At 44.2% G+C, this 14,075-nt stretch overlaps 1 protein-coding gene across 1 annotated transcript; it reads left to right on the plus strand.

Annotated features, from left to right (window-relative positions):
* The first annotated feature begins 2,264 nt into the window (after positions 1 to 2,264).
* Positions 2,265 to 8,790, plus strand: CCR4 (C-C motif chemokine receptor 4). The gene is made up of 2 exons (XM_008009384.3): positions 2,265 to 2,377; positions 4,091 to 8,790. The coding sequence occupies exon 2, from the start codon at positions 4,142 to 4,144 to the stop codon at positions 5,222 to 5,224; it is 1,083 nt and encodes a 360-aa protein (XP_008007575.1). The 5' UTR covers positions 2,265 to 2,377; positions 4,091 to 4,141; the 3' UTR covers positions 5,225 to 8,790.
* The last annotated feature ends 5,285 nt before the right edge of the window (positions 8,791 to 14,075 follow it).

The following is a 14,075-nucleotide window of genomic DNA, read 5'->3' on the forward strand; positions in this document are numbered from 1 at the left end:
TGTATCTCAAAGTCTGTAATTTAATGGCAGAATATTCTTCAGGCCCCATGTTTCTGGAAATACGTTCATTTTATAAATTACTGTATATAATGGGCATAGATTAGCTGGTCAAATACACGTGGGACACTTTTATTGCAAATTCTCCTTCCAGAGGCTCAACATGATATCAGCGTTGGAAGGCCCCCAGGGAGCACTGCAGGATGGAACTGTGTTTAACTTGAACCCAAGCCCAGCGTTCCCCAGACCTACCTGAGCACCTGTCCCCATTTCTCTTTTGCAGGCTATCTATGAATCTGGTTCCACAGTTCATACTCTGGGGAACACTGCTTTAGTTCAGGGTTCCTCAACCTCAGCACCACTGATCTTCTTGGTCAGATCACTCTTTGCTGTGGAGGGCTGTCCTGTGCATTGTAGGACTTTAGCAGTGTTCCTGGACTCTACTCATTAGAAGCCAATAGCAGGCCAGCCGTGGTGGCTCATGCCTGTAATCCCAGCACTTTGGGAGGCTAAGGCAGGCAGATCACCTGAGGTCAGGAATTCAAGACCATCCTGGCCAACATGGTGAAACCCCATCTCTACTGAAATACAAAAAATTAGCTGGATGTGGTGGCGTGCACCTGTAGTCCTGGCTATTCGGGAGGGTGAGGCAGGGGAATTGCTTGAACCTGGGAGGTGCAGGTTGCAGTGAGCTGAGATCACGCTACTGTATTCAAGCCTGGTGACAGAGCAAGACTCCGTCTCAAAAAAAAAAAAAAGAAAAAAAAAAAAAAACAGCCAGTAGTAACTCCCTCCCACCCCAAGCTAAAATGTCTCCAGATATTGCAGACATTGCTATATGCCTCATGGGGGCACAGAGCCTGAGTTGAGTGCCTCTACTCTCTACTCTAACTCGTGCATTCTCAGTAGAGGCGATATTGCCCCCGAGGTAAAACTTAGCTCTTGGAGGGAGAAAAATTTCTTACTCATTTTATGTATAAAGCACAGATACATATACACTGTATAAATAGATATACAGTATGTCTGTAGCATTAAAATTTTATGAGGGAATGTTAGGGAAAAAAGTCTCAAAAGACTCCTTGGGGGAAGTGATAATGAAAAAAAAAGGGGTTCCCTAACACCATTCTAGCTCAGTGTTTTAGTTCCTATTTATGCCAATTCCTCAGAAAGAATGATATTTATGGCTCTTTTAAGTTGAACCAAAGAGCTAAGCAACTGTTGAAACACAGGGAAAGCATCTGGAAGTTGCCAAAAGCTGAGGCTATGAGAGACTTAGGGCTCATGTCAGCTCCTTGGCTATGACTGCTACCCACATCCAAAGTGAAGATCAAGACCTCAGCCAAGACCACGGCCAGCGAAGCTCCGCAATCTCCAAGCAGAAGGCGCTTGGGTGAGGGTCTTCCTGTTGCAAAAGGACTTAAAGCTATTTTGCCAGGTCACTTCACACCGGTTTGAGGCCGTGTCAACTACTGAATCAAACAATGTGGTTGGCTAATGCCCTCCAAGTCACTCACAGACACATACATTTGGACAAGTTTTTCTCTTCTCTCTTCTTGAATATCCTTTTTCTTGACTATCTCTGGCCTTCCTTCTCACTCTGACCTCTCAGATCCCAGTTGTCAGGAGAACATGGCACATCTTGATTGCTGGTCCCTGCATATCCATGATGAGAAACTAACAAACAGTTTGCTGATCCAAAATGTAGAGATCGTTGCTACAGCATATGGCCAGTTAAATGGAATTTTTTTTTTTTAAACTAAAAAGCCAAAAAGCAGTGGCTGATGCCTGTAATCCCAGTGCTTTAGGAAGCTGAGGTGGGAGGATTACTTGAGGCCAGGAGTTCAAGATCAGCCTGGGCAATGTAGCAAGACCCCTATCTCCACAAAAAATAAAATTAGTCAGCCACGGTGGCTTGCACCTCTAGTCTCAGCTACTTGGGAGACTGAGGCAGGAGGATCACTTGAGCCTAGGAGTTCGAGGTTACAGTGAGCTGTGATTGCACCACTGAACACTGGTCTGGGTGACCCTATTTCTTTAAAAACATCTCTTTTTTAAAAGCCAACAAATACATTTTTAAAAACTAAAGATTTTCTTTTTTAAAAAGAAACTGACTTCATTTTTTTCCTTGATCTTTTCTTAGCACATCTTCTTGGCCTTCAGTCTTGGGAAATGACTAAGAATCATTTTCTGCTTCCCACTTCTATCAAAAAACCCCACTTGAACTCAGTACAATTGGGTGAGGGAGAGAACTCGTGCTCACAGGAAGCCACGTACCCTTGAAAGGCACCGGTCCTTCTTAGCATCGTGCTTCCTGAGCAAGCCTGGCATTGCCTCACAGACCCTCACAGACCTTCCTCAGAGCCGCTTTCAGAAAAGCAAGGTAAGTGGGGATGGGGACATTCTCAGGGTCTTGGGTCGCACACTGCTTTCTGGACCTGGCTCAGACACTCAGGCCCCTCACGAGTCTAGGGTTTATACTTGGCACCTACCTTGCAGCCCACACACCTTCTACCTGTCCCCACACCCTCCGAGCCCTCATCTGATGGGCATCCATTTATGCGGGACTCTCCTCCTGCACACATCTGGCCTGAGTCCACATGCCCAAAATAAATAGATCATTTTCATTAAAAATATACACTTGTCTGCTTCTTGCTTCTAGCAAGACTCCCAGGCAAGAAATACCACACACACAAGACCTACAGAATAATTCCAGACCCTTACCAGCTCTGTCTCCTGGTTTTTTGTTCTCCTGATAATTTCCTAACTCCTCAGCCTTGTTTATGCCTTTCATTTTCACTGGTAAAATGGTGGAGAAAGACTAGAATTGTTAGTCATTCAACAAACTTTTTTGGAGACTCTGAGATGCAACAGGTGTTCAGTGTCTATTTGCATGAGTAAACCAAAATCTTTTTCTTTCTTTTTTTCTTTTTCTTTTTCTTCTCTTTTCTTTTCTTTCCTTTTTTTTTTTTGTTTTTTGTTTTTTTTGAGACAGGGTTTCACTCTGCTGCCCAGGTTGAAGTACAGTGGTGCCATCATAGCCCACTGCAGCCTTGAACTCCTGGGCTCAAGGGATCCTCCCACCTCAGCCTCCTGAGTAGCTGGTACTATCAACACATACCATCACACCCAGCTAACTTTTAAAACAATTTTTTGTAGAGACAGGGTCTCCCTATGTTGCTCATGCTGGTGTGGAGCTCCTTGGCTCAAGCGATCCTCCCTCCTCGGCCTCCCAAAGTGCTGGGATTATAGGCATGGGTCACCGCACACCTGGTTTCAGAAGCTCTTTCTTGAGAAACACAGTTTGGGCATTGGGTGTGTGGTGGTGAGGGTGTGGGGAGAGATCGAATGTGAATTTACTGACGAATGTGAAAAGGATTTTAACAAGGAATGTGAGGGTCCCACAAAAGCCTCAAGAAGGAGCAAGGGAGTGGCCTTGAGTCGGAAAGTCCTTCAGCCCTGAGTCCCTCTGATAGGCATATCAGCATATGATAAATTTTAAGAAGATTTCAACCTCTTTATCTACCAGTTTAGATAGGAGTGAAGGTGGTTGGGGAGATAGAGGTTTTACTTCTGCCTGCAATGTGTGTTTTCTAGATCCATCAGGCAAATTCCCATTCTAATAGGATTCTGTGCATAAAAATGATTTTTATATGCAGTTTGACGATGATCATGATCATGATCATGCATATAAAATACACCCAATTGAGAATTGTTCAACTGATTTTGTCATCCCTGAAAGTGATTTCAGTAACCCCAGACTATGAAATATCTTTTTAAAATACATCCTTGAAGAACACCTGCTTGAAAAGGAGGTTTTACGATCCTCACTTACAAATGAGAGAACTGAAGCTCCTAGCAGAGAGGTAAGAAAATTAGTGAGTGCCCAAACTGGAATCTGAAACAAACCTGTCTGCCTCCAAAGCCCAAAATTATTTCATCTGGCTGCAGGGCCCTGTGAGTAATCGAGCCCTTCATCTTGGGAAAGGCATATACAGACCTGGAGCAAAACAGTACGCAGTTATGCTCTGCATTTAGCAACACTTTGGTTTATTTTTGTTCTCACAAAAATCTCCTTTGCTCTTCCCCTCATTAGCTTCTTCTGGTTGGGCCCAGACCTGCCTTGAGGAACCTGTAGAGTTAAAAAATGAACCCCACGGATATAGCAGACACCACCCTTGATGAAAGCATATACAGCAATTACTATCTGTATGAAAGTATCCCCAAGCCTTGCACCAAAGAAGGCATCAAGGCATTTGGGGAGCTCTTCCTGCCCCCGCTGTACTCCTTGGTTTTTGTATTTGGTCTGCTTGGAAATTCTGTGGTGGTTCTGGTCCTGTTCAAATACAAGCGGCTTAGGTCCATGACTGATGTGTACCTGCTCAACCTTGCCATCTCGGATCTGCTCTTCGTGTTTTCCCTCCCGTTTTGGGGCTACTATGCAGCAGACCAGTGGGTTTTTGGGCTAGGTCTGTGCAAGATGATTTCCTGGATTTACTTGGTGGGCTTTTATAGCGGCATATTCTTCGTCATGCTTATGAGCATTGATAGATACCTGGCAATTGTGCATGCGGTGTTTTCCTTGAGGGCAAGGACCTTGACTTATGGGGTCATCACCAGTTTAGCTACATGGTCAGTGGCTGTGTTCGCCTCCCTTCCTGGCTTTCTGTTCAGCACTTGTTATACTGAGCGCAACCATACTTACTGCAAAACCAAGTACTCGCTCAACTCCACGACCTGGAAGGTTATCAGCTCCCTGGAAATCAACATTCTCGGATTGGTGATCCCCTTTGGGATCATGCTGTTTTGCTACTCCATGATCATCAGAACCTTGCAGCATTGTAAAAACGAGAAGAAGAACAAGGCGGTGAAGATGATCTTTGCCGTGGTGGTCCTCTTCCTTGGGTTCTGGACACCTTACAACATAGTGCTCTTCCTAGAGACCCTGGTGGATCTAGAAGTCCTTCAGGACTGCACTTTTGAAAGATACTTGGACTATGCCATCCAGGCCACAGAAACTCTGGCTTTTGTTCACTGCTGCCTTAATCCCATCATCTACTTTTTTCTGGGGGAGAAATTTCGCAAGTACATCCTACAGCTCTTCAAAACCTGCAGGGGCCTTTTTGTGCTCTGCCAATACTGTGGATTCCTCCAAATATATTCTGCTGACACCCCCAGCTCATCTTATACGCAGTCCACCATGGATCATGATCTCCATGATGCTCTGTAGAAAAATGAAAAGCTGAAATGCAGAATCAATGAACTTTCCACATTCAGAACTTACTTAAAATTGTATTTTAGTAAGAGATTCCTGAGCCAGTGTCAGGAGGAAGGCCTACACCCATAGTGGAAAGATGGCTTCTCACCCTGCAGGCAACTTTTTCTCTCCCACTAGACAAGTCCAGCCTGGCAAGGGTTCACCTGGGCTGAGGCATCCTTCCTCACACCAGGCTTGCCTGCAGGCGTGAGTCAGTCTGATGAGAACTCTGAGCAGTGTTTGAATGAAGTTGTAGGTAATATTGCAAGGCAAAGACTTTCCCTTCCAGCCTGAACTGATGGGTTTCTCCAGAGGGAATTGCAGAGCATTGGCTGATGGAGTAAATCCCCACCTTTTGCTGTGGCCAATGGGCCCTCTAATTAATTTCTTGCTTTTGTGGAACAATATAGAAAACTGTTTTTCTAATAATATATCTCAGGCATAGTATATTCCATTGAGCCAGATGTATGAAGAAACAATTAGCGAAGTGATGAAACCAGATCTCAATTCTTTATTGTAAAGGATTATCTGTTAATTGAAGCCAGACTTTTTATACTGATATAGGGTGAGGATATGAAGACATTAGAATGGTCTGATTTCCAAACATGAACTACAGGGCATTTAAAATCCAAACATATTTTTGAAAATTCAAACACAGTTTCTCACTTGTTTGTGGACATGTTTTGTTCTAAATATAACAGAAGAATATTAAAAAGTTTTAAATAGGCTGGGCACAGTGGCCTGTAATCCCAGCACTTTGGGAGGCCGAGGCGGGTGGATCACCTGAGGTCAGGAGTTTGAGACCAGCCTGGCCAACGTGGAGAAAATCCTGTCTCTACTAAAAGATACAAAATTAGCCAGGCATGGTGGCACATGCCTGTAATCCCAGCTACTCGGGAGGCTGAGGCAGGAGAATCGCTTGAACCCGGGAGGTGGAGGTTGCGGTGAGCCAAGATCACGCCATTGCACTCCAGCCTGGGCAACAAGAGTGAAACACCGTCTAAAAAAAAAAAAAAAAATTAAATAATACATAGGCCAGGAATACATTTATTTGAGGTCATTTACTTGTTTATATTTTATCTTATTTTATTTTATTTTTGAGATGGAGTCTCACTCTGTCACCCAAGCTGGAATGCAGTGGTACTAGGTTCACTGCAACCTCTGCCTCCCGGGTTCAAGCGATTCTCTTGCCTCAGCTTCTCAAGCAACTGGGATTACAGGCAAGCACCACACAACCACCACGCCAGGCTAATTTTTTGTATTTTTAGTAGAGACAGGGTTTCACCATATTGGCCAGGCTGGTCTTGAACTCCTGACCTCAGGTGATCTGCCTGCCTTAGCCTCCCAAAGTGCTGGGCTTACAGGCATGAGCCACCTCGCCCAGCCAAGTTCTTTTACTTGTTTATAAACAATGCCTTCGTAATTAAAATTAAGGATTAATAAAGCGTGACAATACCTCCTTAATCATTTTGAAGCGCCTGCTATCAATTGAAATAAAAATAATCAACTAAAAGTTATTATTGACATTGTACAAATATGGTTGTTAAAAAATTATGAAATTTGAAAAGTATCATCCTCTCTTAAAATATTGGCCCTAGTTTTTTATTTTTGTTTTTGAGACAGAGTTTTGCTCTTACTGCCCAGGCTGGAGTGCAATGGCATGATCTCAGCTCACCGCAACCTCCGCCTCCTGGCTTCAACCAGTTCTCCTGCTTCAGCCTCCCAAGTAGCTGGGATTACAGGCGCCCACCACCACTCCCAGCTAATTTTTTTTGTATTTTTAGTAGAGAGAGAGTTTCACCATGTTGGCCAGGCTGATCTTGAACTCCTGAGCTCAGACGATCCACCTACCTCGGCCTCCCAAAGTGCTGGGATTACAGGTGTGAGCCACTGGGCCCAGCCATTGGCCCTAGTTTTTAACTTTTGGGTGACTCAAAAGTTTGGTTAGTCATTTCTTTTTTTTTTTTTTTTTTTTTTTTTTGAGATGGAGTCTTGCTTTGTCGCCCAGGCTGGAGTGCAGTGGTGCGATCTCAGCTCACTGCAAGCTCTGCCTCCCGGGTTCACTCCATTCTCCTGCCTCAGCCTCCCGAGTAGCTGGGACTACAGGCACCCGCCACCACGCCCGGCTAGTTTTTTGTATTTTTTAGTAGAGACGGGGTTTCACTGTGTTAGCCAGGATGGTCTCGGTCTCCTGACCTGGTGATCCGCCCGCCTCGGCCTCCCAAAGTGCTGGGATTACAGGCGTGACCGCGCCCGGACTGGTTAGTCATTTCTTTTTTTTTTTTTTTAATTTTTAATTTTTAATTTTTTGAGACGGAGTCTTGCTCTGTCGCCCAGGCTGGAGTGCAGTGGCCAGATCTCAGCTCACTGCAAGCTCCACCTCCCGGATTTGTGCCATTCTCCTGCCTCAGCCTCGCGAGTAGCTGGGACTACAGGCGCCCGCCACCTCGCCCGGCTAGTTTTTTGTATTTTTAGTAGAGACGGGGTTTCACCATGTTAGCCAGGATGGTCTCGATCTCCTGACCTCGTGATCCGCCCGCCTCGGCCTCCCAAAGTGCTGGGATTACAGGCGTGAGCCACCGCGCCCGGCCGGTTAGTCATTTCTTACAAGTCATTTAAATCATTTAATTAATCCTTTCATACTCTTAAGATAAATTGCTATCTCTGTCCTTACAGCCTTAAGCAAATACTCCAACAAAATCTGGGAGACCTCCAATTCCTCCCAAAACAAAAACTTATCTTGCAAGCTATTAATTGAGTTAACCAGTTACAAATGCTTCTGTTATGTTTATACATTCTTGCACGCTTTACATTTATAAAGAATGCATTTCCAGAAAATTTATTTTCAGTAATGTGATTTTAAAGAGGGAAAGTTGATGCTGTCTTCATAGAAAATAAAATAAAATAAACTCGTTTAAAGCCCCAAGGAGCATTTTTTTCCTGATCGTGTTTGTGTTAAATCTCCTGACGTGGATGAGAATCAGAGCTGCTGATGAGCCATTGCTTCACCACATGCTGTAGATGTGAACTCACCCAAGGGGAGGAATCAAAGCGTTCACTGTTGCCATCTCCACTTCAGGCTGTGTGTTGCTGTCTTGCTGTAGGGGACTTGGAGACGAGAGCGAATAAGTTAGGGGGTGCGCGTGGCGGCTCATGCCTGCAATCCCAGCACTTTGGGAGGCCGAGGTGGGCCGATAACTTAAAGTCAGGAGTTTGAGACCTGCCTGGCCAACATAGTGAAACCCCATCTCTACTAAAAGCACAAAAAGTAGCCAGTGTGCTTGCAATCCCAGATACTTTGGAGGCTGAGGCATGACAATCACTTGAACCTGGGAGGCAGAGGTTGCAGTGAGCAGAGATCACGCCACTGCACTTCAGCCTGGGTGCAGAGTGAGTGAGACTCTGTCTCAAAAAAAAAAAAAAAAGATGTTAGGGATGGGCCAGTTCCTAGGCAGTGTTTCCTTAGACAGCCTCTGTGAGGTGGGCTGTGATCTGCCAAATCCTAGCTCTGCATTCCTGTGTTAGTCTGAGCATGTTACTTTTCTCTGTTAGCCTCAGTTTTCTCTTCTGTAAAACATACTTCAGAGGGATTAAAAAAAAAAAAAAAAGATGATGAATGCAAAGCACCTATGTTCCTAGGTCATAGACAAAGGAAAGTTTTGGATATGCGCAATCAGAGGCTGCCTCTCTTTTCCTAGTAGAGCTGTTAATTTTATTCATTTAATCATAGCAAGACATAAACTTTAGGGCACCAAAATACAAAAGCTGGTCAAAGGGGCTTTACTGCCCCTTCATTTCCATCACAGGCTGTACCAAGTCTGTGAGGTGCGATCCAAGTGGCTTCCATATCTCTGCCTGAGAATGGGTCTTTCATTTTCTCAAAGTCAGTCAGAGCTCCTCTTATTCCAAAGTTGGAGAGAATATTTCCCTCAGGACAGGAATGTAGAACCTCTGGTGACATCCAAACATAACCCTCTTAGAACACCCAAAATAAAGTTTTTCTTCCCATTAAGCAAAAGAATCATAGAAAGAAGGCCAGCATGATTTCTAGTGTGGGTTTTTTTTTTTGTTTGTTTGTTTTTTTTTTGAGATGGAGTCTCGCTCTGTTGCTCAGGCTGGAATGTCGGGGTACGATCTTGGCTCACTGCAACCTCTGCCTTTCAGGTTCAAGTGATTCTCCTGCCTTAGCCTCCCGAGTTGTTGGGATTACAGGCATGTACCACCACGCCTGGCTCATTTTTGTATTTTCAGTAGAGACAGGCTTTCACCGTGTTGGCCAGGCTGGTCTGGAACTACTGACCTCAGGTGATCCGCCTGCCTCGGCCTCCCAAAGTACTGGGATTATAGGTGTGAGACACCGCACCCGACCAGCCAGCATGATTTCTAAACAAAGATGGGTTTAACTATAAATTTTCAGACATTAGATTCATGTCTTTCTTGTTGCAACACACCTAGCCTAGGTGTAATTTGCTCAGGAACAATAGAAGTGGGTTTGCTTTTGGGGTGATGTAAATGTTTTGGATCTAGATAGAAGGGTGGGTTGTACAATGTTGTGAATATACTAAATGCTACTGAATTGTGCATTTAAAAATGGTTCATTTTATATTATGTGACTTTTACCTCAACAACAGTAACAATAAGAGTGACAGGAACTAGTCCAGCCAATATCTGTGTCCCATAGTAGGCTCTCAAATTCTATTGAATAAGTAAATTAATTTCATCTGCTTCTCATGAGAAGGAATAATACAGGGTGAAGCCAAAGGGTCTTTAGACCTTTAGGGAGATTATTTGCAAGAAACTCTTATAACAATTTGGAACGATTTCTGTTGAAATAGTTGCCTATTTTGTGCCAAGCAGAATGCTAGTTTATGGAACTAATAAAGGAATAAAGAAGTAAGTTCTGCCACTCATGGAATTAACAATCTGATAAAGGAAACACAAACGCAGGATTAACTATACTGCAAGCAAGACAAGTGTGATCATCGAGCCACAAGAAAGATACTTTGGGACTCTAGAGAAAGGAGAAGTTGATTACATTTCAAATCTCATAATATGATTAACTTTTGAAGTAGACCTTGTAGGAGAGGCATGATTTTGATGAAGGGTAGGAAGAAAGGTCTCCCCAAGCTGATGAAATAGCATCTGAGAAGGCAGAGTGGTGTTAAGAGGGCACTGTGTGGTCAGGGGGTAGTTGTAGGGTTTTCTTGTAGTTAAAGTGCATGGGAGTGGGGCAGTGGAGCAAAGTAGGGAAAGGTGAGACCAAAGGAAAGTACAGAGCCAAGAGGCAGCAGCCTTGAGTCATGAACTGAGTCAGCTGCCGTCCTGCTCTGCGCTTGAGACTGTCAGGGTGTTAAGGGGTGCTGTCCACACACCCACCAGTTCAGGACTGAAGCACTCACTCTACTAGTCATCGGGAATGTTGGCCCTGATAGCTCTCAGCTCGTCTCCCTTCAGGACTCATCCTCCCTGGGGGCAGCTCATATTCAGTGACTGGATAATGAGGAGATGCAAGCACTTGCCCCTTGCCTAGATTTGGGATAACTCTCAAGGGCCATTGCTACTCCAGAGCTCCAATAAGATTAGCTGAGGCCTCTGTTGCAACTGTGTTGCAGTTCCACTTTTTCCACTTTCCAAACTGCTTTCTTCCTTTCTTCCTTTTTTTTTTTTTTTGAGATGGAGTTTTGCTCTTGTTGCCCAGGCTGGAGTGCAGTGGTGTGATCTTGGCTCACTGCAACCGCTGCCTCCTGGGTTCAAGTGATTCTCCTGTATCAGCCTCTTGAGTAGCTGGGATTACAGGTGCCCGCCCCTAAGCCTGGCTAATTTTTTTGGTATTTTTTAGTAGAGATGGAGTTTCACCATGTTGGCCAGGCTGGTCTCAAACTTCTGACCTCAGGTGGCCCGCCCGCCATGGCCTCCCAAAGTGCTGGGATTACAGGTGTGGGCCACCACGTCCAGCCCCAGTCTGCTTTGTTTACGCCCTTACAGGTGTGGTTTCCAAGAGGACTCCCTACTAAATCTCCTGCATGCTAATCTCAGAGCCTCAGAGCATGCTTCCAGAATCCCAGCCTAAAACAAGGACTTTCTGATCACACTGGGGACAAGTGAGCACCTAACATAAATGGAAACTGACCTAGGAGTGGGAAAATGAGGAGACATAATCTTTGCATCAGGGATGTGTTTCATTCATTGTCTTCTAACCATCAACCTCACTTAACTGTTGGCTCCTGTTTTCCTTTGGCCCCAAAATTTGCCTGTCTCAAGCCTTCAGGCATCTTTTTCCTACACACCTTTTTTTTTTTTTTTTTTTTTTTTGAGACGGAGTCTCGCTCTGTCGCCCAGGCTGGAGTGCAGTGGCCGGATCTCAGCTCACTGCAAGCCCCGCCTCCCGGGTTCACGCCATTCTCCTGCCTCAGCCTCCCGAGTAGTTGGGACTACAGGCGTCCGCCACCTCGCCCGGCTAGTTTTTTGTATTTTTTTAATAGAGACGGGGTTTCACCGCATTAGCCAGGATGGTCTCGATCTCCTGACTTCGTGATCCGCCCGTCTCGGCCTCCCAAAGTGCTGGGATTACAGGCGTGAGCCACCGCGCCCGGCCTTTCCTACACATCTTATTCCTGTTCTCGTTACAGCCCATCTCTACCCTCGGTCATGCCACAACCATCTGTCATGCTGTATCCTGTACCCTATATCCGGTCAGAGACTGTCCACTCCATCTCCAGCCTTTCTTGACTCAAATGAACTAGACCTAAACTCCACCTATTTTTTGTGGTCATAATACTTTACCCCTTGAAAGCTTACAATAGCTGTAAATTCCCCTTTCAGAAAATCAGAAATCCAAGTGCTTTTATATATTGACACTCATTTTACCCTCTTCTTAAAGTAGATAAGGTTGATTTTATTACTCCAAGAAATTGAGGTTCAGGAGAAACAATATTTTAATCATGAATTAGACTCACTCCACCAAAAATACCCACCACCTAACTGACTAGTAAAATGGCTAGCACAAAGCTCAATTATTTTTTACTGAATGAGTGGATTTCCTTATCTCTTAATCAAGTACTCTACACTGGCAATTCAAGTTTCTGTTTAACTACACAAAGTTCGCTAGTCCTATCTCCAAAATCCCCATTGTATTTCTAATAAGACTTTATGTGACCAAGTTCAAAGATTGACTGAATTGTTCCAGAAATACTGATGGGCTTTAGGTCAAAAATTACTTTGTTAAGACTTTTCATATTGAATGTAACTGCAAAAGTCTGCATTTTCACCTTTTCTGAGAAACTGTGAACCAGCAGTAAGAAGAATGAATTTTAAAACCCCCAAACTGCATTTGCACCAGACTTGGAGACAGAGATCCTTTTCAGACTCCAAAATACCTGGATGGTCTGCCCAAAGCAGCTGAGATCAGGCGAAACCTGTGTGGGAAAGGGTGAAGTGCAGGGCGGTGAAAGATGCAGCAGGCACAGACGTCAGCAACACACCAAAGGCATTTCCTGAGCAGAGCGTGCACGGTGCGCTGTAGGAAGAGAGGTGATCAGCACTTGGGTCAGAAGTCCTCCTGGCCCCAGTTTGGTTCAGAGAAGCAGAGGAGGCAGGTTGGCCAAATTTCAAATTTGCAGGAGGCAGACAGTCCGTCTCTGTGGCAGCAGAACAGAAGAGAGCCATCGGGTTGTGAGGCCAGCTAGCCTGGAAAACTGCTGCCATTCATTTCCTCCTAGGCAGAAACACAAACATAAGCACATTAAACCATGCAAAGACAAATACTAAGAAAAATGACACCATTGACTGTAATCTGGAGAGGAATACTAGAGAAATATAGGAAAATACAGAAAAGATTTCATTATCTTGATAAAATATGTCTATCTCAGCTGAGAAGGCGTCATAGGCCACTCCAGAGGCATTCCAGCTAGCTAAAAATAGGAAGGAATGCCTGTGATCACCACTTCTATATAACACTGCCCTGGAAGTACCAGCTCCACAAGATAAGGGGAATAAGGTAGAGGTATAGAAATTGTCAGTGGCTCATGCCTCTAATCCCAGTAAATTGTCAGTGGCTCATGCCTCTAATCCCAGTACTTTGGGAGGCCTAGGCAGGCGGATCACTGGAGGTCAGGGGTTTGAGACCAGCTTGGCCAACATGGTGAAACCCTGTCTACTAAAAATACAAAAATTAGCTGGGCGTGGTGATGCATGCAGCTAGTCCCAGCTACTCAGGAGCCGAGGTAGGAGAATCACTTAAACCCGGGAGGCGGAGGTTGCAGTGCGCTGAGACTACATCTCAAAAAAAAAAAAAAAAAAAAAAAAAAAAAAGCGAGTCTGAGAAGCTGTCACGGCCAAGAGGAGCCTAAGGAGACAACTACACGTCATTAGTTCTGGATCAGAAAGAGGATATTAGCTAAACATTAAAGAAGCATGAATAAAGAATGAACATTAGTTAATAATAATGTATCAATATTGGTTCAGCAAGTGTAACAAATGTAGCATTCTAATGTATGGTGTTAACAATAGGGGAAATGTGATGTGCAGTAAATGGGAACTTTCTGTGCCATCTTCACCAGTTTTCTGGAAATCTAAAACTGTTCTAAAATACAAAGTTTATTTAAAAAATTGGAAAGGGGAAGGGAAAATATCTCTCGCTCCAATGATACTGTTGAATAACTGGAACACCCAAGAGAATTACTTGAAAAACTATTATTAACAATAAGATAATTATGTAAGTTAATGAGGGAAGATGTTAATACATCAAACTCAATTACTTTTATATTTACAAATAACAATCAGAAGATGTGGGATAACAGACCCACGTTATGAAAGAGAATAGAAA

This window comes from Chlorocebus sabaeus, chromosome 15, assembly GCF_047675955.1.
Source record: "Chlorocebus sabaeus isolate Y175 chromosome 15, mChlSab1.0.hap1, whole genome shotgun sequence".
NCBI lineage: Eukaryota > Metazoa > Chordata > Mammalia > Primates > Cercopithecidae > Chlorocebus > Chlorocebus sabaeus.

Excerpts from the sequence above, each read along its gene's own strand:
- CCR4 (XM_008009384.3), top strand. The coding sequence starts at position 4,142 with ATGAACCCCACGGATATAGCAGACACCACCCTTGATGAAAGCATATAC.